This window comes from Lepisma saccharinum, chromosome 7 (assembly GCF_977018435.1).
Source record: "Lepisma saccharinum chromosome 7, izLepSacc3.1, whole genome shotgun sequence".
Taxonomy (NCBI): domain Eukaryota; kingdom Metazoa; phylum Arthropoda; class Insecta; order Zygentoma; family Lepismatidae; genus Lepisma; species Lepisma saccharinum.
In genome coordinates, this window is record NC_139235.1 from 13,179,794 (window position 1) to 13,207,026 (window position 27,233).

General features: G+C 37.2%; 1 protein-coding gene across 1 annotated transcript in view; it reads right to left on the reverse strand.

The window, feature by feature from the left end:
• Nucleotides 1-262: 262 nt before the first annotated feature.
• Nucleotides 263-27,233, reverse strand: part of LOC145990098 (GPI ethanolamine phosphate transferase 2, catalytic subunit-like) — a 45,179-nt gene continuing 18,208 nt past the window's right edge. The window contains exons 5-10 of the mRNA XM_083125751.1: nucleotides 25,402-25,590; nucleotides 20,181-20,317; nucleotides 11,812-12,017; nucleotides 9,015-9,223; nucleotides 3,626-3,883; nucleotides 263-769 (exon numbers count right to left, since the gene is read on the reverse strand). Coding sequence (XP_082981877.1) covers nucleotides 263-769; nucleotides 3,626-3,883; nucleotides 9,015-9,223; nucleotides 11,812-12,017; nucleotides 20,181-20,317; nucleotides 25,402-25,590 — 1,506 coding nt within the window. The remainder of the gene's footprint in view (nucleotides 770-3,625; nucleotides 3,884-9,014; nucleotides 9,224-11,811; nucleotides 12,018-20,180; nucleotides 20,318-25,401; nucleotides 25,591-27,233) is intronic.

The following is a 27,233-nucleotide window of genomic DNA, read 5'->3' on the forward strand; positions in this document are numbered from 1 at the left end:
GGTGGCACGTAAACATAGTCCTTCACAAATCCCGAAAAGAAGAAATTACATGGGGTGTGATTAGAAGAATGTGGCGAACATGAAAGATAAGCAGAATGCTTTCTGCTTGAGAGTTGCCATTTGTCAACAGTAGAGAAATAAATGGTTGAAACTGCCACATTCTTTTATGTACACCCCGTTATGTTCCATTCCTAATATGTACTATTTCTCACTTGAACCCATAACACCATATAATCGAACCTTCACACCCTTACTAAATACATTAAACGTACCTTGATGAAGGATATGCAAAAGGCAACACCACAGTGCCAGCTGCAGAATGGTAGAAGTAAATGCATGCCAACGCAATTGTAGATGCAACAGCCGTCAGCTTTGACTTTGGTTTTATCAACAGGAATAATACGCAAAGGCTCAGGAACAACATTCCTGACAAGAACAGTTTGTTGTTTGCGTGAATCAGCCAGTCCGCAATATCAGGCAGGTGAGACCATTTGTCGCCAGTCTGGTTCAACTTTCTTGCGAAACGATTAAGGATCAACACTCCAATTAGTGAAATGACTAGTTTCCAATCTATCTTTAGTTCACTATTGTTAATTTTATTTTTTACCACACTGCACACAGTCCTCCACAGCATTGCTACATTTAAGGACATCCACAGAAAATACCAAACTTGGTGTTCCTCTTCGACAAAACTACTTGAGAGGAGTGAGATCACGCCAAGAGTGCATCCTGCCAAAAGTAATTTCTTCACAAGGTCCAGATTAGGAATCTGTGAATACATAAGGACAATCAGTCATGTGGGAAGAACAAGAAGATGACAAAAAATAAAACATTCAAGTTCATGCATTTAACCCTAGCTTACCTGAGGGAGGGCTGTAAGGCCTACCACATCTTTTTTTATTTTTCAAGTGTTGATATTTTTATAAAAAATTAAAATAATTACATTGTTCCCTAGGGTGTTCCCAATATTTCTGTATTACTTTTGTTCCAGGAATCGTAAAGGTAACATAAACACGGGCAAATTCAGTTTGTGGATTTATCAGCCCCTCTACCCCCCTTGGGATGATCTGGCATGACACTCCAGCCTGAAACAGTTGGTAATGTCATATGGTAATATTTGTAATTACTATATAACTCAACATATATAAACAAAACAAAAAAAAGCATTGATGCAACATTAATATGTTTTTCGAAGTTTTGTAATTATTATAATTACTACATAACTGAATATATACATACCTAGGTATAAGAAGGCATTGATGCAATATAAATATGTTTTTTCGAAGTTTAGCGAATGATAAAATATGTGTGTGACACTCGTGCAATAATTGTTTCTTATTTTCTGTTAATGATGGTAATTTTTGTAACTACTATACTTAATGTATAATTACAGCTATATGAGCAGCAAAGGAAGCAGTGACTCAATAACAAAATTGTTTATTTAACAATAAAATTGTGGTCCTGTGAGCCCCACCCACACATCTCAGTAAGTTTCTCTTATAGCAAGGGAAAGCTACGGTTAAGCACAAAAGACAGGTCAATGATGATAGTGTTACAGCAATCAATAGATACACCTTTTTTGCATGAAATGTAGAATCTAGGTGCGAGTTGGTACCACTTTGAAGCAATACACTCTCAGCAATTCCCACTTCCAGGATAATTCGACTACGCAAAAGTGTCGTGTCACATTTTTGGGGACCCTAAGAATGATCCAAGCACAAGAAAAGTATTGGCAGATACCTTCTGATGGCATCACCTGATACCGACATATTGGTATTGGCTCAACAACAGTTGAATCCATGTTCTTTACACATCAATATTTTGCATCTATATTGTACAAATTATATGATGCTGGGAGACATTATTCAGAGTTTCCACACTATACCGCGTTTGTTACAACCTGTCCCCTTTCCCACGCTAGGGAGCGCTCGAGAGTTTCGGTGCCAATGAGAAACGAGGAAAAAATCGTCTGCTGGGCAGCGAGGAGCGAATGGAAGCCAGAAGAGAGGCACTTACGTAGACGCTGTTGCGACGTTGCGTATTTTAATTGGCTGCCTGGCTTTGACTTTCCCCAGCACCGAGAAAAGCCAGGCAGCAACTAGCGCGGGAACCGGGACAGGTTGTAACAAACGCGGTATAAATATAATTTTCCCGAGTTCAGAATCCTCAAGTTTTTTTCAGAGTACTCAATACACACTACATTACTGCTGTATTTTATAATTTATTTTCTAATAGCCTCCTAATTTCCTTTCAGAGCTATACCATCCTTTCTTTAATATTATCAGCAATGTGACAGATTAATCGGTACCCTATCTACTGGATGATACAGGTATATCAGTGTATCTGCCATTTTGATGTTATATTTAATAATAATACATTCACTGTGTGCTGATTTAAAGAGGAAAGGGGAGAGTTCAGTAGTTCCCGAAAAAAATAATTTTTTGGGGTGAGCTGATACCACTATGAACAGATACCAATACAGATGACAATGTCATTACAGATACTTGAAAATTGTAATAATTAAAGGTAATTCAAAATATTCATTAACAATAGTGTGTAAGTATTTACTCTAATTATGCATGTATTGACCAAAATGTTTGCTTTAAAATATACAAAAATTGCATTAGAATATTAAATTACATATATCACAAAATTAAGTTTTCTCACTCAAAACTCATGCATTCGATACCCGGTGGAAGCACATAGTGTGCGAATCACACTTTAAAGAGTAGGTAGAGTTCCAATTAGACTTACTGTACATAAAGTGGACTTAAAAACACCAACTCAATCAATCAATCAACTCAATCAATCAATCAAAACTGGTGCAAAATAATGAGAAACTTTGAATTTTGCATTATTTCAAGATTAATTAGGCTCTGTGGAAGTGTCGAGAGGCATTTTTTGCTGAGCCTATGAAAGACCAAAATGCTGGAAAGGTATCGGTCGGTACCAGCAAATAAATCCCAAACCGATACTTTCCGATACCACTGGTATCGGCCGATACCACTGGTATCGGCCGATACCTATAAATCAGCATCGGCTAAGCCCTAGTAATTTTTTGATTTCTTTTCAAAAATATTCTGCCAAGAAATGTTTTCCCTAAAGAAAAATGTGGTAGTGGAATGAAGAGACATTATTTGCATGTATGCTGCTTAAAATGAAGTGCTCTTACGCTGAACTGTGGCACTATTAAAATAATAACCTCGTACAGGAGATTTCTGTAGAAAGATGCCTGTGATTAGTCCACTTTGAATCCTCCCGTATCGATAAGTTGACATGTGAGATTTTTGTTCTGGTTATTTATCCCTGGATGAAATCTATTTTCAAGATAGAAGGAAAAAAGCCAGAGCTATCACATTAGAAAAACAAACCACAATAGAATTTTCCAGAACACTACAACTACAGCCAATGAACAATCCTGAATCCACAGTGGGCCAATCATAGGTTTCTTCTCAAATCCCTGCACCACAAACTTTCTTCAGTCTTCTCCTTGAACATAAGAACTCTTGCCTGTTTTCAAAAGGTAGGACATAAACTCTGATACAGCTTGATTGATCATATGACATCAACTGTTAAAATGTACATTACAATTTCACTACAATTCATACTTAAATAAGTTACTTACTTTTTTCAGCTTGCAAAATCCCAGCCAATATAGGGAAATGAGATATGCATTTGTTGCCAATATTCCGAGTGTAACAACCACAGAGATAATGCATGAGGGAGCATTGGTACATGCAACACTGACAGGTTGAATAGTTGAGCACATCACCATAAGTATGCAATACAAAGTCATACTAATTACGGAAGCAAAAGTAAAGAATCCTATTGCATTATTAGACTTCCTTTCAGCCAACTTTGATGAAACCAATAAAATTATTATCTGAAAAGTAAAAAGCAAATTTACAATATATAAAATAACAAAAATTGTTTAGAAATTACAATATCTAAACATTTTTACAGTATGGTCTTGGAAGGATGATTTGATTTTCCTAATTATCATACATAGAAGAGAAAAACATTTATACACTTTGAACTTAATACCATTCTCCATTTTTTATATACATGGTGGGGCAGAAGTCTGGCCCCATAGAAGATTTGGATAATATATAACAACAAATGGTAGGCTATCAAACATGTTTCTTATGGTTAAGTGTAGGTTTATCAATGTCACACAGTACGAAGGTAAGAATGGAACTCGAGAGCAGTCAGTAACAAAAGTGTGTAATTCACAAATAAATCAATAGAACAGGAATATGCAACTTGCATAAAGCAAAGAATTGTACATGACCATTTATACTGGATGGCAATACAGATTAACAGTGGACATGAGAAAATATGACAAAAGGTTAAAGATACATAATATACATTTATAGTGATGACATAGTTTATGTCTGGTGCACAGCATTAGTCTAAATATGACAGTTATACCATGCTATCTAAGTTAACAATAGTGAAAGAACAGACCTGACTTTGTATTAGTGCATTTGGCTAATATTTAAATGTCTGCTCATACCAAAACACATTTTCCACAAAATGTATTTTAAATAACAAGGTAAAATGAATCAGGTGTTAGGCTAACACTTATCCCATTTAAAATTTTGTTGGTACTGGCCTTGTTCTACCTGTCTGACCTCTAGAAAATGTAAAATTGGAGCTGTAAACTTGCCAGAAGTGTGTTCGTTTTCTGGTTTTATGTGCTGTTACAGAATAACCCTATTAAAAATCCTTTAAATTAAAATCTCCATCTTGGCCATTTTTGCAGGCTCTGGTTGCCTTTATCTCCCAGGGTTGCCCCCCCCCCCCCAGTTACCCATTTATTTGAGGCTAGGTGAACCCTCGAGCTACTTTATGCACGGACAAAATTACAATAATTCCGATCTTAGATTACCCACCGTGGGAAATGAACCACTTAGATTACCCACCGTGGGAAATGAACCACGTGGCAGTTAAGACATCCTACCAGCTAGACCATTGTGGCTAGCTAATGCTTATAAGATACCCACAAATTTGCGACCCATGAAAGAGATCAAATGTGATTTTATCTTATTGATTATTCAAAAAATGGATCTTTACACATATTATGTATTATGTATGTATTATGAATGTCAAATGCAATGAACAGTGATGGTTAGACCTGGCTGTTCGCTGACATTCAACAGTTATTATGTAATTATTTTTTACTAACTCTGGATGGATCACAGGTGACGGATAGTAAAAATCCCCTGATATGAGAAGTTGCGAATAAGGGGAAACCCAAATAAGCAGTCCTCTGGACCAAGGCTATCAGGGTGTGCGAGTGTTCAGTGGCATAGGCATACTCAGCAAATACCACAGTTACTCATGGACAGCCTTCTGTCATGGCGAATAAACACCACCATAAAAGTGTTTGCCCTCACTGCCTTGTGGGCCTGGAGGGATCCAGAAATGCTAAGGGAGTTGGAACCCTCACAGAAAACACGGGTGTACCTGAGAACCCACAGGTGGCAGCCCCACCACCCATGTGTAGGCTGTGACAGGCCCCATTAGCCAACATACAACACATGAAAAATTCGAGAAGAGAGAGAAGCAAGCCAGACTGAAAACTGGAGACAATGCAGGCTATGAATAGGGACATTGCATATTGGAACACTGACAGGAAGGGCTGAAGAAATTGTGGCTCTAATGGAGAGAAGAGGAATCGACATCTTTGGAATGAGCGAAACAAAATGGAAAGGAAGAGGAGAAATGAAATTGAGGAAAGACTATAAACTGTACTGGGCAGGTACCGAAGAGGGCAGGAGAAGTGGGATTGGATTTGTAGTCAGAAGTGGAATAAGTGAGGAAGTAGAGAGGGTAAATGACAGAATAATAAAACTAAAAATGAATGTAAGCGGGGAAAGTAATAGAAATAATTCAAGTGTATGCCCCACAAACAGGATGTACAAGGGAGGAGAAAGCAGAATTTGAATAAGGTTTGGAAGAACATGTAGGAAAGGAATGGCAAATTGTGATGGGTGATTTTAATGCACAAGTGGGAAGAGACAGGAAAGGGTGCATGGAAATACTTGGAGCAGATGGATGGGGACAGAGGAATGAGGAGGGGAGGAAGCTACTGGACTTTTGTAAGAGAAACAGACTGTTAGTAGGTAATAGCTGGTTTAAGAAGAAATATCACAGCCAAAAAATTACAAGAGACAGTTGGAATCATGAAAAAAAAGGCTGTACTAGATTATATATTAGTAAACAAGGAAGTAAAGAAGATAATGAACAACATTAAAGCAATACCAAGTTAGAACTTAGACAGTGACCATAGGTTACTCGTAGGAGATGTGAGGAGATGGAAAATAAAAGATAGAAGGGAGAAACAAGAGAGAAGAATAAGAGTGTGGAAATTGAAGGATAAGATGATAAAAGAGAAATATCAAGAAACATTACGCACTAAAGTGGAATGAGATGAACCCAAAGGAGTAAAAACAGAAAACAGAATGGATAACATTTATAACCGGATTAGTAGAGGCAACCGAAAAGGTATGCGGAAGGACAAGCAAGAAAAGAAAGAAAGAAACACCATCGTGGAATGAAAGAAATAGAGGGGCAGTGAAAAACAAAAATGATGCATTTAGAAAATGGTGTAAAGTTAAATCACAAAATGCACGAAAAGAGTACATGGAAATGAAGAATGAGGTAAGAACATTAGTAAAGGATCAAAGAAGAAAGCGGATGGAAGAATGAGCCAAAGTTCTAGAAGAAGATGTAGATGGGAACAAGAAAGTGTTGCATGGATTAGTGAGAGAAAGAGGAGACAGCTGTAAACTAAGGCCGGCCCCATGGTGGAGTGGTTAGCACATCGCGTTATGACGCCAGGGGTCCCGGCTTCGAATCGAAGCCTGGGCATGGATGTTTGTGAATGTCCATTCATCAATTTCATCACATCATCACTCATCCCCATCTTCGCAAATTAGCCAAAAGTGGCACAAAAAGTGAAGTAAAATAAAGCAAACCAATCAATAAGCTAAGGGATGAAAGGGGAAACATTGTAGATGAAGAAATAGGGAGAATGTGGAGAAGTCATTTTGAGAAATTGCTGAACGTGAAAAAAGGAAATGAACATGAAGAAGTGAATGAAAAAGAAAACAGGAAGGAAAAAATTAATCTCATGGAAATAACTGAATGAAGAGAGGTAGAGCACCTGGAATAGACGCAGTGCCAGTGGAAACGATACTAAGAGCAGGAGTGATTGGTGTGTAGCGGGTGTACAGAGTGATGAAAACAGCGTGGCAAGAGAGAGAGGTGACAAGAGATTAGACAAAGGGACCAATAGTTCCCATATTCATGAAGGGGCAGAAAGGAATGTAAAAACTACACATGAATACCACTAATGTGCTAATGGATGCAAGGTGGGGAAGATAGGAAGGCTCCGTTGTTCGCTGATGACTAAGTAATATGGGGAAACAGGGAGGAAGTACAGAAACAGTTTGATAGTTGGAATGAATAAATTAGAAGAGCAGGAACGACTAGAAACAGAGCCAGAAATGTACCAAGAATAAAAGTGGACACAGAAGATTTGAGGGTAGTGGAGAGCTTCGAAAATTAATATGGAACAGGGATGTCCCTATGAAATTCAAGAAGGTAATATATAACACATACTATGTGCTAATAATTACGTATGGAGCAGAGACTTGGACCATGACAAAAGAAAGTTGCAGGCAGTGGGGATGAAATTTTTAAGGAGTATATTGGGGAAGACTAGAAGAGATAAAATAAGAAATGAGGAGATCCGACAGACAGTGGGGATGGTGAAGATTCAGGACAGAATAGATCAGGCACAGATGAGGTGGTTTGGACACATGAAGAGGATGCATGCAGAAAGACTGCACAAGGAGTGGGAATAAGGCCAAAGGGGAGACCAAGATGTCGGTGGAAAGAACAGATAGTGGAGAATGTTAGGACAAGAGAACAAGATTGGAACACCGTGGAAAGAGAGGAGTGGTGGAAGACCAGAAAAAAATGGACAGGCTTGACTTCTATGCCGACCCAGTCAGAGGCAGGAAACAGCGAAGGCTGATGATGATGATACAGTTCTTGAGAAATATGTAAAATGCAATGAAATTTTGAGGGAATGGGAGACACGTTAGCTAATGCACACGTACAGTTTTTATTACCATCAATTATTTGTTCAGCAATATTAGATAACAATTTGTTCATTCATGATATAACATAGTCATACCAAGAACAGAAGGACCCTGGCCAACTCTTGAACTAAAGTGGACAGTTCTTTGTTTATTTCAATGGCAGTCACTGCAGATGAAAAGGAGTTGAAAAGGTTCTCCTTTACTTTTGTTCAACTGGCCCAGCGTTGCCATAACTAAAACTTCACTCTCTTGCTTCTTTGTCAAAAAAATCAATAAATCTACTTTTGCTGTGTACAGTTTTGCTCTTCATGATGAAACGAATGCTTGGTGCTAAAATGAAAATGTGTTAAAGAATGCGGTGGCTCAGTCGGTAATGCGTCTGACTACCATGCTCAAGGTCCCGGGTTCGATCCCCGGCCGGTTCAAATCCGGGAACTTTTCTAACGTTGGAAGCGGTCCTGGCACCCACCCAGCGTCGAATGACATGAGTACCTGGGGGAAACCCTGGGGGATAAAGTCGGTCAGGGGTGTGATGCTGATCACATCACCCCCACTCATGACTGGATCAAGAAAGTGTGGGGCGTTACCCCCACACCACCTATACGCCTTCATGTCGTGGTGCTAAGCACAGGGGAGTACTTTACCTTTTTTTTTGTTAAAGAATGCCACAAATTTTGGCAAAAGAGAGGCAGGATAACATGGCAAGCAGCTGATGACATCAACTGCACTCACCCCACTCATTTAGGGTTAAAAATTTAACAACAGCACCCAAGTTTTTCTCTTCTTGGTAGAGTTGTACACAGACTATATATTTCAATAAACATGGTGATTCAATAAAAGTGTGCATGCTTATACTGAATCACCCTGTGTATCACATGCATACACAATTTCAGTATTTACCTGCCAGATAATGCCAATTGCTAAAGTCATAGCAATCAAGTCAAAAGTGGCAAATGATTCAGCTAACGTGCTACTCATTTCAATCAAAGCTGCATTATAAAGAGCCACAATTCTTGCCATTAATCCATTCTCTTCTTCTTCCTCTGATGTATACTTCAGCCACTTTTGGTACAAACTGAATGCTTCCTTGTACTGTATATATCCATTTACTGAAAATCAAATAACTGCATTATAACCAGATCATATTTGTAATTGACATTATCGCACCAATGCCAAAACCACACACGTGATAAATCTTACTTTTCAGATAAAAGTATTTTAATATTAAAGATCCTGGGGGGAAAATGGATATATGACGTCATGGGTTATGTACCAACTTATAGGTGTTATTTAGGTCATATAAGTTAGTGTAGGATATATTAATAGAAGTAGTCAGGAACTGAACTAAGTGAAAAGTTGAAATTTGCATATTCATAGTTTTGGCACTGGTGCAACAACATTATGCTTTTAAAAAAAATTGCCTCACTTGTTTTGTTTACCATTTTCAGTCACAATGAAAACAAATGAATGTCTCTTTACATGCATTATGTACATCTAATAAATGAAACAAGTAAAAAAGAAATTAAAACTGCCATTCGATACTGCAGGACAAAAGATGGATACTTGCATTTTTTGTGATAATGCATAATTTAGAATTAACTCTGATTAGAAGGCTAACTAAATGTTGCAGAAATTATTGGAAATAAGAAAACCTGAATATATTCAACAAAAAACAAATATAATGTTCAATTGTTCAACTGAGAGCATAATTCATAAGTAATTGCAATTCACATGTCAAATATTAAGGTGTCTGTTCTTTTGGTTCAGCAGTATAGTTTTGCTAATGAAAATTTCAGCAGCATAAACAATGTATTATTTTACACACACACACAGGAAAATAATGTATAACAAGCTGACAGAACATAGTAATCATAGACGTAACTTGCGACTTAACTCTGGGTGTAGGGGGGCAGAATCAAAAGGTTTTAAGTCCATAAAAATATCCAAGTCAGTCTTGATAAATAACTGTAGCATTTGCAAAAATTATAAAAATTACTCATTACCTTGCTCCTCAGGTTCCAGGAGGTTAACTAAGGTACCAATAACAGGTAAATTTTAACAAACCTGAAAATTTTGGGGGTCAAGCAGCCCCCTTAGCCCCCGCCAAGTTAGGCCTATGACAGTAATTACTCAAGACTTTAAGCAGCAATAGGAAGAGCACAGCTAAAGGCAAAAAAAAAATCCCAGAACATGCGGTGAAGGCATTAGAGGGGAGGGAGGATGCAGGGCCCCATACATTCTGGGCATCGATGTATTTGTATTTTGTATTTTTGTTACTCTAAATCTCTTCTCTGCCCTTTTGGCTGATTGATGAGTGATGATTACGTGAAACTGATGAAGAGATGTTCACAAAGAACAACCATTGCCAGGATGGGATATGAATCTCGGAACTTCTGAAGTGAGTTTGAAAGTCGACCATTTAACCTTATCACTCTATCCTTCCGTAATGTGCCCTGTTATGACCTGGCATCCACATGGATTCCACACTTTAAAACATCCATTTACTGTTGTTTACATAACTTTTGCATTAATCTAAGTATTCTCTTAGTAATGACCTCTGATTCAAGTATTTTATTACTCACTTTTATTCATAAATAAAAAATATTATCACTTTCACTTTATCATAATTACACATTTGTTTTGATATTTCTAAATGTTTACTGCACACACGTCAATGATGGTCTGCTGGTGTACTGGGCAACACAGGATATGGCAATTGGTGCATCGTGTCTTCAGCTTTCTGTTCAAAGAATGTGGACATAGCTGGCAACGTACCTTTTTATTTGACCAGCTTTCTCCCAAAGTCTTTCAAGAACAAGCGACGTCGATGGTGCTTTCAAGATACACAATCTGACAACCTAAATATCCAAATTATGCACCACTAATATCTATGCAGTCCAGCATGTTGGACCGGAAGACCATAGGTCTTCACAATTGAGAAGGGCAGTTGGATGACAGTTGCAATTATGTGTACATAAGAGTGCCACTTCTGAGAAACATACAATGCCCTCTGTCAGGAATCATAGATGGCTCTCGCAACAATTTTCAGTGAGGCGGGAAACTCAAGCAATGCGAATTCTACCTCATAACTATGGGATCCACATGGACCCCAGGTCACAGAAATGTAACATTCATGCGCAAAAATTTAAAAATCCTAACAACCCCTGGTATAAGGGTAGTGAATTTTTTACCCCATGTTGTACATGTTTTGAGACGAGATGTCACGGGATATGACAACTCACAGAATGATGTATTATTTTTGGCAACTAGCTAAAAGTGCTTGGGGTCTACACAGACCCCAGGACAGAGTGAGATGGTTAAAGTGCTCAGCCACTGAGTTTGCACACTGGCAATAATAGGCCATGAGTGACTGCCCTTCAGACATTAGCTCTTGATAACTTTTACTCACTACTATTTCAGGAAAAATTAATATCACAGTCTTTCATAGTAATAATATTTATCACTAACAAAATGCATTTCAATGCTCAATTTTTGAACTAATTGAATAATGATATGGATCTTTTAAACTGGGAATAATTTATAAACGAAAGAAAGGAATCAGATATTATAATAAAGAACCACATAATGAAAGATCCATTTTCAACTTTTTGTTCTGATGAACTTTGACTAAATACTTATTGCTACTTGACATTACAAAACCAAACTGAAAGCCACAAGTGAAAAAACAACAACTAACCTTTATCAAAATTAAGAATGGCATTCTCAAACAATGAAGCAACCTGCACAGCATTGTAATGAAGAATGTATAACTGATAAGAGTTTGGCAGATGGTGGAAAAATTCCATTAATATCCTTCCTATGTTTCCTTTTGGAATGGGAAGACCCAACAATGCTGAGAGTGTTGGAACAATGTCAATCTGTTGAACAATTTCATCAGTCTTACTGAAAAAAAAATTAAAAAATTTAGATATTCATACAGCATAAATAATGTATATTAATTTAAAAAAAAACACATACTTTTGTCATATTGATTGATTTGGTCTTTAAACCACTGTTTAACTTATACATCTGATATTTAGGAGACCTATTCCATCTCAATGGGAGAGGAAAGAAGAGTTTGCTGGATTCGTGTTGGGAAACCTGATGGTAAAAGATCTGCAGGAAGGCCAAGATGAAAATGGAGGGATGACTTTGAAATGGACCTAAAGGAAATTGGTAAGGATGGAAAAGATTGGATTGATTTTGCCCAGGATAAGGACAGATGGAAGTCTTGTGCTGCTGCAGCCATAAACCTTTGTGTTTAAGAAGGCTAGAGATTGAATGATTAATTTGCCTTATTTTACTTCGCTTTTTGTGCCACTTTTGGCTAATTTGCGAAGATGTGGATGAGTGATGACATGAAGAAATTTATGAATGGACACCCACAAACATCCATGCGCAGGCAAGGTTTCGAACCCGGGATAATTTATATAACACATCAATGTTAATTAGCGATAGTAAGCTAAAGTTAGGGTTGGCAACAATTAAAAATGCCAACGTGGAAGTTTTTACATCACCAAGAACACGAAGCGTGGTTCCCCAACTCCTAATATAAACAGCCAATAGGAATATGATATTTTATTGAAAATGAGGGAGAAATATTTGGCTATAATATTACAATATTAAACTATATAGAAATAACTAAACTGATTTTATCAAATAAATCATATTTGCCCTTGCACAAAAAAAAATGATTAAATAAAGATTTAGTTTATAACGAAGACAAATTACTTCAATCTTGTACATTGTTGAACAAAAATCGATATTAAGAAGAAATGTATTTAACTTGTGCTTGAAAAACAATGAAAACGTTGCATATATTATTTGGGATAATTATTAGCCTATAAATTCTGAATAAATATTGCAAAAATACGCAAATAATATAAGATAAAATGTAAATATATATATATATATATGAATTATGAAAACAATTAAGTATAAATAATTTAATCCAAGTTCCTAACTTGAAAGTATACGAATAAGATAAATGCCAATATACAACTTAAATCTGCCTAACATGGCGGTTGTTACAGCTGGATTGGTAACAAGTCCGTCAACAACCGTGTCGCACATGTAATCTGATTCCCAGAAGCGTTCCTCTTCTTTTTCCAATATGCAATACAATAAGGCGTCTGCCTTTGCCGGTCGGGTTTCTTAGCCCTGTGGTTAATCCTGAGAGGAAAGCCTGTTTTTTTTTTAGATTTTACGGCAGAATCTACCCACACCTTAGAAACAGTATGAACTTCATTCACCCACGTTTCATCAAGGAAATACAACTTTCGCCCCTCCCGCCTGTATTCGCGTATTTTCCTCAGGTAGTTTCGGCGCCACAACAATATGTCTTCTCGGTCAACAATAATATTTTTTTCTGTTGCGTTGCACAAACTCGAAGCTGATTTCTTTCAGAAGTGTGTGGAAACTTATTTTCTTAAGGTTCGGCAGATCCGGATCACTATTCACACTCACCAACACTTTATTTATTGTTGCCGCTTTGTTCCTATCCAAAAAGTGATGAACCTTAAGACGGATCCTCCCAAAATCATCGCACTGAGCTTGTAACACAGGCTTTTGACGTCGACGCTTTTTCCCTGGTGTTGTTTAAATCCCCTTATTTAGAACCTCGCTGCGCGCAGATTTTACACTCTTAACAGACACACCAGTAAACTCAGATGTCAATTTCATCACATCCTGGATAACCATAGTTGGATATTTCTCGCAAAACTTTGCGAACACATTCAATACAATTTGTTTCTCGCCGCTTTTCAACGGTTCCCCGCTGCAGTGTTTAACGTAGCCAACGCGAACATCCATCTCGCACAAATTGAAATTCCCTCCCACCTGGCCAGCCTTTACGCATGCGTGTTGTACGCAGAGTAAAAATTGTCACGTCTTGTGTATTTATGTCAACCTGGAGTTCATTTACATACTAAATATTGGTTATGATAATTCTAGAGTACGATAATTACAATTGTGTTGAAGGAATGTTCTATTCTTGCAAGTTAGAAAGTGGACTATATTTTGTTGCACGTGGCAGGGTCTGTTGTTCAAGCAGACTCAATGAGAAGTGTTGCCAATCCGCCTATTCTTTTGCTAAAATTAGCTGTTTTGAACTTTTTGGTCCTGCATTGGTGACAATAATGGCTTTCAGATATTTGCACACTAGTATCATACTTATTTGACTTCATTCAAAAATAGACACGGAAGTGACCTATTTTTCGTTTGTTTATTTATTTTCTTTAACAGCAGTATTAATCCTTGTGGTATTGTTGCAGATGCTCCTATTCGAACGTTCTCTATGTCGCTGTTTGTAACTATGATGCTAGATTTTCAAAATTTTGAAAAATGGAAGAAATAAAGTGGCTGAAGTTCCATTTCGTTGGTAATTTTCGATTTGTCAAACCTCTTACGATTTTTGAGTAAATTAGACGAAATTCTGCACATCTATTCTCTACGTCCATTGCAAGACAGGGTCTACTTCATTTTTGATAGCATAAAAAGAGAAAATCGCGGATCCAGGATGTTGGATTTTTTTTCAAATTCTCCTACAATTTTTGTCCAATTTGCGTGAAATTTGGAAAACTCTAAAAATGTATGAAAAACTAGTTATGTGAATATATTTATACTACATATATATATTTAATAAACCTACGGATATACAAAGATAACACTCGGAAAGAACTGGCCATTCAAAAAATGGCTTTTCTTGTGAGGGACGTGAGGAGGAAAATTTGTATTCTTTATTCTATGAAAACTAGCAACAAATAGGGTATGACATGTCCACATTGTGATTATGATGCTTATCCATAAAAAGCATTTCTACAATATAATGTAGAACCCTACACACTGTGAGAATTCGCTTTTCGCTATAGTCTGCAGTTATTGGTTGGCAACACTGTATTCATACACGTGCATTTGTTTACAGTACAGTTCCTTCTAAGGGCGGATCCAGTATAGTGGCAAGATGGTGGACAGGGACAACATGCAGCACAGCTTTAAGGGTATAATGTACAAAGAGATTAAAGTCATTAACATTTATATAATTGTAAACACACTACGTAATATATTTCGCAGTTATTGATATATAATTAACACATAGTACATCCAGAAAGTTACTTCCGTTTGCAATTTGTGCCACAGTCACGGGATTGTGCAAGTGTGGTGAGTTGTTTGACCCGTTGGCAAGTCACAGACATCAGTTGGAGGAAAGATAAGTGCAGAAGCTTTGCAGTGGATTGTGATATCAGGGAACAGATTTATACTTTTTACCAAAATATGAAGTTAAATATGGACTTAAAATTGTAAAAATTTACCTTTTTAACAATATAAGACACTACATACATAACTCTTCAGTTTTAAAACAATTCATGGTGCTTCTCGGCATTCTAACTATATTACCGTGACTGTCTTGAAGAGAAACAAGAAGTGAATTCCGTTCAGCCCTCATTCTCTATTGTTGACAACAATTGTAAATAAACAGGAATTTCAAATATTTTACAATAGAAAAAGCAAACAGCTGTGAGGTGTAAAATTCAGAAAAATATATGTATTGTTCAGATGACAGAAAACTAGTAATTAATGCAATTGGAGGGTATAAAAAGGTCGTTAACTTTCATATGTTCAACATCGCTTCAAACTTTATCAGTCATTTGCAAGAAATTCACCCAACACTTTCCATGACACGAGGGCATGCAGTTATTGCGCGGATATGGAGTATATGTTGAGAAATGTTCTAAAATATAGTAATAATATGTAAAAATAACTAAAATATGGTAATAATATGTAAAAATAACTAAAATGTGGTAATAATATGTAAAAATAACTAAAATATGGTAATAATATGTAAAAATAACTAAAATATGGAAAAATATGTAAAATAACTAAAATATGGAAAAAATATGTAAAAATAACTAAAATATGGAAATAATATGTAAAAATAACTAAAATATGGAAATAATATGTAAAAATAACTAAAATATGGACAAATATGGAAAATAAAAACAAATTTTTAAGTCTATATGCCAGTATGCGCAAAGATAATACAAAATATAACTGATTTCAGCCTCATACATAAATATGTATTTACATATAAATCTGTTCCCTGGTGATAATGTTCAAGACAATCAAGATGCCCACCACTTATGAAGTGTGGTTTGTGATCTGATATTTGAATGCGCAGAATGTGTCAGAAGCTGAAATCCATCTCAGATTGGCGAGGTGTATGAGGAACAGATCATTAGTGCCTCAATGGTACGGTGATGGGTGTGACAGATTAACGAAGGGTGGAACAATGTGCAGAATGAGGGAACAAATGAGTGACCGACCATGTGTGGTGGCAGAAGACTTGGTCTGTGCAGTGGAAGAGAAGATTACAGAGAACAGACGATTCACCCTGTCGGCACTTTCAGTGCATTTTCCAACATGCTGTTACCACTTGGTTATCATCGCAGGCAGCATCCTTCTATGATAGGGGGATACAAAACATGGTATCTCATTATGTCTGAATAGTGGTGACAACTATGATGAAAATGAGTCCAAAGTATGTACTTCTGTCTGCAATAAGGGTTTTAGTTCCACTACACGTTGTGTTTTTCTTAACCTCTTGAGACCTGAGGCTTTGTTTACAGTAACAAAAACATATTTATGGTTTCCCCTCATTGTTTGTAGTTAATTTCAATTTTGAAAATATTTTTATTTTAGATTAATGAAAAATGGTGGTGTACATATGTGCACCTTCGGTTCCAATTAGTAGAAAAGAATGGAAAATTCTTTTAACATTACCTGTTTTGTTTATTAACTTATATTAATTTTTATTCTGACAATATTGAACTTCTGAACCATTTTTAAATTATTTTTCCTCAATGTACATGTACGTAGCAGAATGGTTAGTGCTATCATTTCTAGCACCAAGTGCTATAGTACCAAGCTCGTTGTCCCACGTTCGATCCCAGATGCCAGTTCTATAATTGTGTTAATCACGATTTTCCGCAAAATTTTTGGTGAGAATGGGGAAGAATACTTGAAAAATAATATCGGGCACTAGGTCTCGAGAGCTAGAAAAATTATGTTGACTCCATGCGCTGACCACTCACTACTTAGCTGTTGAGAATGTCCAAAATGGCCATACATTACTGCAGGTATAGGTTGTTTGCTAACTTTCCTCTGTTTCCTTTCCTCACTCATCTGAATGATAATAGCAAGAATCAATTAATTTCATTTTTAGAGGATGATTGTGACATGATTTGGCCAAATTTGGGCAAAATCACTATATCCAATTAGTGCACTCTATCCGATTAGTGAGTGAGTGAGTGATTTGGTTTATTTTACTTCGAATCTCGGCCTCGGCATGGATATTTGAGAATGTCCATTCATCAATTTCATCACTCATCCCCATCTTCGCAAATTAGCCAAAAGTGACAAAAAAAAGCTAAGTAAAATAAAGCAAATCAATCAATAAGAGTGGATAATGCCTAAATGTCAGTAGCATGACATCTTTATTATTTTACAACTCTCTTCCGAAATTCTCTATGCATCTCATATATTGGATTTTTTTTTAGGAATATTTATTATCCTTACCAGTGGCAGCGATGGAGTTCGAACACTGGAGGATACTGGTGAAAAAACAAGGGGACAAGGGCAGTTTACTTTTCCTTCGTAAATAAGATATAGCATATTACAGAGACGAAAGTGGCAAAAAGTGGGGGCAACATCCTCCCAGGTCCCCCATAATAGCCACCTCTGATCATTACATTATTTCTGTGTTAAAAGTGATGAAGAGTGGTATTTCATATTCAAGTTGCTAAATTCTTATGTACAAATTATTTACGTAAATGTGAAACAAGTAATTACAATATCCAATTTTTATATATTTCATCGTCATCATCCATCATCATCATCACGATTAGTCCAAGAGGCAGAAAGCGACTAAAAATAAAAGTATAATCTCAAACCACCCAACCCATCTTGCATATAGACGTACTTTTACCAAATTAATATTTTTCCTATTTAGGAATGAATGTTTATTTCTATTATTTTACACGGACAGGTGAACTTCTCAGTTCATGTGCATTGAATACCAAGGTACACGTACGTGCACATCAAACTCAAATAAATTTTTAACAGTTATTTTATGCTTACTTTCATACCATAGCAATGCACAACAATTACGGGAGCATCGATAATATCTTTTCACAAGAACCATGAAAATACCTCTGTACAACACACAAAAACATTACTATCTTCACAATGTGTGCTAAAGGACGCCATGTTGCAGGAACGTTAATATTAAACACAACAAATGAAGATCAAATTGGAACTTTTAACGGAAAAGACGGTAGCTACACGTGGGCTGGAAATACACAAAGATGCAACTCAGTTCTCGGCTCAGCGAAACCGTTCAATTCGAAAATGCATAGTTCAGATCGAAGGTGCACACATGTGGCACTGTGGACTGAAGAGGTTAAATTGACAAACAGAACTTATTTTCTGGATGGCCCCTGTATAAATAAATTTCTGTGTTAACTTTTGTAGCATGTTTGAGGTGCAGTATAAAAAGCATGGATCACAAGATGATTGTAAATTGTTATCAGCTATCCATTCCTGAATTTTCCAGGATTTCTAGACTGGTAGATATCCTGATAATCAAACAAACATGTGATTGCAAGACAACATGTTAAGGCTTTTAATTTCAGTAGGCTGAAGTCAACATACACTAATAAATTAGAGTAAAATGTGACAAGTTGGAGTGGCTTCTCTGTGATAGCTGCTCCAGTGTGATTAAATGTTATGATGCCGTATTAATGAATTAGATATATAGACTGTGGGCAGGTGGGATGGAAAATGTCAGAAATGTGTGGTCAGGATCAAAGGGGGTGGTCATATGTTAGGTTGGGCCTGGGCATCGTTTTGCCCAGGTAATAGCATCTCAGATCTATTATATGAGAATGTATTAGGAAAGTCAGTAAATAGGTTACAAACTGATGTTGGATAGCTGAAAATAGTAGCGTATAGTTTCTAAAGGTGTCACTAGGTGGCAGCACAAACCAACTTGATGATATTCAGTTAGCAATCGCTAAATAGATAATAATTGCTGTTTAAAAATGGTGACCGTACTCAAGGAGTGTACTTCAGAAGAAAAGTGTACTGTTGAGAGTTTCTTGTGGGCAAAAGATCTTCATGTAAAGGATATTCATAAGGAAATGTTTCCTGTTTATGGTGAGAAGTGTTTGTAGCATAAAGAGGTGCAGAACTGGGTTGATAACTTCTCATAATGAAGGTCAAACGTTTCGCAGATAATGAAGATGTTGAACATGAGGTGCAACTTAAGCTGGGACAGCAGCACAAAGACTTAAATGGGGACTGATAAAATGATGGGATAAGTGTATCAATGTTGATGGAGATTATGTTGAAAATTAAAAACTGTTCTCAAGTCAGAATCTCTCTTAGTCTGACTTGCTTCTTTCTTTTCTTGATTTTTTTATGTTTTCGGCTGTCGGCTAATCAAGCACGTCACAGCCTACACCCGAGTGGTGGGGCTGCCACCTGTGGGTTCTCAGGTACACCCTTGTTTTCAGGGTTCCAACTCCCTTAGCCTTTCTGGATCCCTCCAGACCCACAAAGCAGTGAGGGCAAACACTTTTATGGCGGTGTTTATTCGCCATGACATAAGGCTGTCGATGGGTAACTGTGGTATTTGCTGAGTATGTCCATGCCACTGGACACCATCCACACCCTGATAACCTTGCCACCTCGGTCCGGTACTGTTTATTTGGGTTTCCCTTTATTCGCAGCTCCCCTCATATCTGAGGTAGGTTTCACTATCCGCCACCTGTGACCCTTCCAGTAGCTGAGGCTCGCATGACCCAGCCAGAGGCAGGAACGGTGAAGGATAATGATCTCCATTAGAATTTTTTTTTTTTAACGTTTAAACAAACCTCTGTGACCTACTTACTGACTAATCCTCATACATGAGGCTAGAGGAGTGGCAAGGGCCTAGTTTCCTTCCATTTTTATCAATACACAAAAAGTAACGCACAATAATTTATATTGATATTAATAAATTCCAATTACCTTTTAGCACACGGAATGCCAACTGCTACAAAAGGAATTAATACCTCTGCTAAAGATGCACCCCCATGGCTACCAGAATCCTTCATACCATGGTCTCCACACACAAGGAGCAGAGAGGGTAAGGTTGACTCTTGATCCTAAGAGATGAAAAGAATAAGTTATGTGGATTGACTACGAAAAGAAGGTAACAATGCCTATTACCAGGGGTAGAACAATACAGGGTGCCCACAGTCACCATGGCACCTGAAAAGCCAAACCCACTACTGGTCTTGCTAAACACATCAAATACAATAGCCATAAAATTCAAAACTACAGGTCAGGCACACCACCCACACACTGGTCGACACCAAAATCAAGGAAACACATACCATATTGCACTTCCCAGTTCCCACATGAACTAAACATCGATAGGTGACAGGCACACCACACTTGGATTCCCGTACTACAACAGTTAACGCTGGGAAATAGCAGATGACACGGATGGAGACATACAGTTAACAGTAGCGCACCTAGCAGCTGCCGGAGAACTAAGAACAATAGAAGCACGCCAAGCAACAGTACAACAAGTTCCAATGAGAATGGTGGCAGTGGCCACTGAAATTAATAGAACAAAGAAGAAAAAGAACAGTTTCGCAGATACAGTGAGTACTATTTTCTCCGTGTTTATTTATGAATGCCATTGTTAATGCATTTCAATCATGCATACTATGTACATGTATTTCCATGCATTAAATGTATTTTTTCCTGTGTTTATTCGTGCATTTACAATTGAAATTTCCCCGTTTCCCTGCACCACCCTGTATTTACAGCAAAAGTAATCAATTTTCCGTGAATTGCATAACTCACAGGATAATTCAAACATCGGTAAATAAACTCAAAATTTCGTGTTTGTCAATTTTGCATTTTTGCAGTTCATTTTCCTTTATTTCATTGCCTTGTAATCAAGGGCTCCCGGGTTCGATACCCGGTGGAGGCACAAGTGGTTCGGATCCCACTTTAAACTGTAGGTCCAGTCCCGATTAGCCTTACTGTGCATAAAGTGGACTTAAAACACCAACTCAATCAATCCTTTATTTCATGACAAAACAGGGTAGGAAAATGCACCTGACACCTCAGAAACATGAAAAATTAACATTGAAATGTGTTATTTCACATTTCGTGTTTTCGTCAAAAACAAAATATGCATGCCTCTAATTATCATACATAATTAGGGCTGAGTTGATTACCTTCATCAGTGGTATTGGTATTGAAAAAGTATTGCTTGAAATAATGACAGTTGCTTTTCTGGGATCGGACTGTCTTGAGGAACCTGTAGCAATGCTGCAAGACACTTTCGCAGTTTAAATATCCTGGAAATTATGGGAAATGCATAATTTTCATTATATTTACAACTTGTGGGAGAAAAGGATTTTATGATTAAATTATTATTGCATGTGAAGTTATGAATATTTTAAAGCAAAACTCTGGCAGATTTCTATGATATACAGTGGAACCCCAAAGTTATGTATGTTTTCCACAACATACAGTCACATAAATATTTTCCAGATTTTACAAGTTCCTGCATGTAAGTTTTTATATCTTGGTCCCATGAAAAATACAACAACAGAGGTTCCACTGCTGTTCCATTGGAAAATGTTATATTAAAATTTATAAATATTATGAAATAATTAGACATTTTACAATTTTTAGCATCGCTATTGGTGGGAAACGGTAAGGGAATTAACAGTATTAACAGCTAAGCCAATCGTTTCTCAAACTATGGGACACAACCCACTGCTAGGTCCCATGGAGGTGATTGGTGGGACGAGAAGTCAGGCTTGAAAATGTATTTACTGTATCTTTAAAACCTACTACATTTAAATTACTAAGATATATTCTTTTAAGAATTTAAATTCAACCCGTGTTGTACTTAGTCTAAACTCTACAATTCTGTTATTCGCGCTCTACGTCTACCATTGCTTTCTACTGGCATCTCTCTGATGTTCAACTCAAGGGAATTGGACTTGACGTGCACTCGATCGCCATTGAACCCAATATACACCCCAGTTTATGAGGAAAAGGTAGCCCCAACCGTCACATTAGTGAGGGGAAAAAATGTTTTCAATTTCAGCATATGTGTTTAGTTACATGTTAAGACTAAATTAATATTTTAAATTACATATTTACTTTTCTAGAATGAAGTATGTGTAATTTGTTTAAGCAAGCATATAAGAGGGCTTCTTAAAGTACTCGATGTTAGCAAAAATATGATTATAAACTGGGTGAACACCCCTGCAAGTAATTCTCCTGGCACCTATGCTTATAGGTCCCATGAAGTGTAACACCCTTCAAGGTGGGTCTGGGACTGAAAAAGGTTGAGTCCACTGGCTCAGCCCTATACATGATATTCGACATTAGTATCGTGGTGATTGGAATCAGGCACATTTAGTCAAGCATCAAGGTGGAAAGTGCGATCCAGATTTCACAAGTAAACAGTGCAGCACCACTGGGAATTCAGTATAATTTTCTCTCGTTTAGTGTTATGTTTCTCCCACTTTCAGCTAATCGGGAAGATGAGGATGAATGGTGATAACATGCAATTGATGAAAGGACATTCACAAAGAAATACACATGATTATACCAGGACTCAGACCTGGGGACATTGTTGGCAAGAGTATGACTCTAGCACTCAATGTGATGTTACCAAGGTGTGAAGTGTTCAAGTTGGTGAGATTAAATATATAAAAAATCGATGAATCAACCATGCACTCACCGAGACTCAAATACAGAACCTCTGAAAGCAAGATAAGAGTAAAGCATCCACTGCTATTCTGACACATACGTTGTTTTGTCATGATTAATTGTTAATAAAAAAACAGAAGTAAATATATCAAATAATTGTAACAAGATAGCACTGATCAGTATATTACAGTAGTGTCAGAAACAAATCATTTTGTAGACGGTAGGGCAAGAGAGACCCTTGCTCAGCATAATATACATTTGCTCCAACTTGGCAGGAGCATTGCATCAACTCAGGGGTCATGCACCTCAGAGTATAAAAGAGTGAGACACAACGTCTCAGCCCTCTCATTGCTACCATTGGGTGTCAATCATAAAGTGTACAACTAGACTGTAACAACCTGAAGTCGACATAATGGGGTTTACGGCTGAGCAAGGTGAGTGAGTGGTAATTGCCTTACCGGTTAGAATCCCTTCAGATATCCTGCCTAGAATTGCCTTACCGGTTACAATCCCTTCAGATATCCTGCCTAGAATTGCCTTACCGGTTACAATCCCTTCAGATATCCTGCCTAGAATTGCCTTACCGGTTACAATCCCTTCAAATATCCTGCCTAGAATTGCCTTACCGGTTACAATCCCTTCAGATATCCTGCCTAGAATTGCCTTACCGGTTACAATCCCTTCAGATATCCTGCCTAGAATTGCCTTACCGGTTACAATCCCTTCAGATATCCTGCCTAGAATTGCCTTACCGGTTACAATCCCTTCAGATATCCTGCCTAGAATTGCCTTACCGGTTACAATCCCTTCAGATATCCTGCCTAGAATTAAATGTATGGAACGAGATGATGTTCTATTCATTAACAATCTACCAACCTCCCAGTGCCATCTCTATCACCCCAAGATAATGGGTGTGAGCAGAGCTGGAGGCTGGAAACGAAAACGTTCTCTACGCCTCTAAGCAGCGACTATATCAGGGTGGGTACTCTAGAACCTTGATAAAATTCAAGTATAATTCCCAGTTTTCAAGGCGAACTATCAGAAAATTCAAGGGTACAAGCAGATGTTTTCTCTATTTCAGCCTTGCGTATTACCTCCTCTCACTGCCCACATACACACAATCACCCACACAAATATATTAGCAATATAAAGGGTCTGTGCGATTCCAATTTATCCAAAAATTCTAATTCAATTCAATTAAACGGTACATATATTTAAAATATTTAATTTAAGGTGCAGAGTTTACATTTGCCATTGCACATACTCAGACTCGAAATGTATGTACAAACACAAGTCACAAATGTTACGGGACATACTAATCTACGAAAAATTGTGAATTGTATAAGAATTTTAAAGTAAAATTTACATAACCAACTTCAAGATATCTTGCAATTATCTTCCGTCTGTAAGATTGTTAGTCTTCTAAAAGTGCATTGCCTTTCCCTACCATCCTATCACATCCAACCACCTTACCAAAGCCCTCCGCTCCCAGAACATCCAAATAGCACACAAACCAACCTCCAAAATAGCTGACCAACTGAACAAACATAAATTGTACTTCCTCTCCCCCTCAACAATCCAGGCGTCTATAATGCTGAATGCGAGTGCAAGGCTCATTACATCAGCAGATCTATCAGGCCCATCAGTGAGAAAATTCAGCAACACCTATCAAATGCATAAACTGCCCAACCCACAACCGGACTTGCCAAGCATAACAAATTCTACAACCATAAAATTGAGAAATTACATGTCAAATACAAAGCACACACTCTCATAGACACAAAAAACAAAGAAAAACACACCATCATGCACTACAACCATGAACTGAACATAGATAGTGGTCAGGCACACCACACCTGGCTTCCGTTACTGCAGTAATTAACACCGGTGAACAGCAGATGACATACACGCAGACATACAGGCGACAGCAGCACACCTAGCGGCGATTTAGGAAAAAACAACAGAAAGGCACCAAGCAACAACACAACGAATTTGAACGTGGATGGTGGCAGTGGCTACCGAAATTAATACAAAATAATGTAAAACAGCTTTGTGGAAAACATTGAGTACCTTAATTATCTATTACTGCGTCTCTAATTAAATGTAAGTAAAGGAATTGAGAGAATTCTGTTTTATTTTTCACGCAGCTTTCTTTTCTTTTCCTTCCTCGGTAACAGAAAGTGTGAAAAACCCGCCTAAGGGCATTAATAAATATGTATAAATCCAATTGGATTTGGATTAATAAAATTTGCAATTTTTCACGTCTACGGAGAAAAATTCACTTAGAATTCACGCATAATTCCCGGAATTCAAGGAATTCTTGGTGAGAAGGTACCCTGTATATCTTGAGGGGATGAGAGACTAAAATTTGAATACTTTTCCATTATAAACTTTAGTGATTTTTTCTAAATACACACTAGGAACTGATACTTTTAAACAAGAAATAAAATTCACTTGAACGTAAAAAAAATTAAAATAGAATACTTCTTTAATATCTTACCAGTGCTTGTAAATGCATCGTAATATTCTTTATAACTTCATCCATCTCAAATAATTTTCCTGGCACTAGTGGACTGTTTGGTCCTTCAAGATGGCCTATATGATCAAGTCCCAGATAATGCAAAATCATGATATTCCAATCATTTTTCTTCAATTCCGTATCTAAATGTCTTGTAACATTATTATCAACCTAAAAAGACAAGGAAGATGATTAAGAGCATTACGATACAGCTTGCTCAAAACTAAGAGAAATCAAAATAGAGGAAGACACAAACTTAATTATTAAGCACATGTCTCTTTCTTTGCTATGTGTATATCTGGTACTTTCTGCCCAAAGAAATTTTAGATGGTAAGGTCATTCAAGAGACCGAATGATGCACTCTATAAAACATACATTTATAATTTTACTCTGATAAGCTTACCTTTCATTTTTCCACGTAAATTTTTCTAGCGATCGATTTTACCACCCGTCTGGTGGCTTCGTCAGGCATGTACTGACTTGCTGCAGGTGGCGTGGTTCCTTCTTCTTCTTCCACTTGTGCTCGTGGCGGTGTTAGTTGATGCACGGCAAAAGAAGGAAGCACTACACCCACACCAGAACGGCAGAAAGTGAAAGGACCACGTTAACTACCACCGCCACGAGCACAAGCGGAAGAAGGAACCACGCTGCCTGCAGCAAGACAGTACATGCCTGACGAAGCCACCTGATGGATGGTGAAATCGACTGCGAGAAAAATGACACGTAAAAATGAAAAGTAAGCTTATCAGAGTAAATTACCTATCTCAGCGTAACCACCAAACAGATATCTTTAGTTACAATACGTTTATTAGTTAATATTGATTTTCAACTGTGATTAACAGATGAAGTTATCGTCCAGTTCATTTCAAGATACTATGAAGCACATGTAAGGGGTGGGACAGGATTTCACGCATTCTCGATCTCAGTTATACTGGAGGTGATGTGATCATCACCATGATCCTACCACCATTACCACCACACTAGGTAAACCTACAGCTACTTTTATGCAGGAATATTCTTGGATAAATTGTAGCCTGAGATTTGAGATCACTAGGGACCCAGACTTTTCGGTGCATTTTTTTTTCTTCCAAAATTGTTTCTTTTTTCTTTTACGGTATTATTTTCACCAAAATTCACTTTCAGATTATAAGTATACTTCACATTCTGTAAAATATATGTAAAATTATACCTTCATTGTGCTTTTAAATTAGCATTTAAAACGTGTACTTTATACATAAATATGGTAAATTCTATTTCTTTAAGCAGTAAACACAATGTTAAATTTTTGCTGTATTTTTTTTATTTTTAAGCACAAAATACATTGGAAATTGCAAAAAGGCCACAATATGCATTTAATGCCAAATTTGCATTATTCTGCAATGTTCAATGCATGATAAATGTGTTTCGAACATGTTACAGAACATACATAAACACTTTTTTGCAAACATTTAATATTATTTGTTGTTGTCGTATTTGCGAAAAGTAAAGCTCCCAAGGAATCAAATATTGTGGGAATCGAACCTGTCTCTCCTGCCTAGCGGTTACTTGCACTACCAAGTGGAGCACCACAGCTTCCGTGAATATAAAGGTATAATCTTCTTTGTTTCTGTACAATAAGAACAAACATAATGAAATACGCACGATTTGAACACGAGATCCTTGATATCATACAGTGCTAATATAACTAATCTCAACGAGAGCTCACCTAAGGCAAGACTCATCAAACATGGTAACATATACTATTTAAAGAAAGTGAATAAATCCCTCAGATACTATTGACTCTGTATGGGGATCAGTATTCCTACAAACATGAA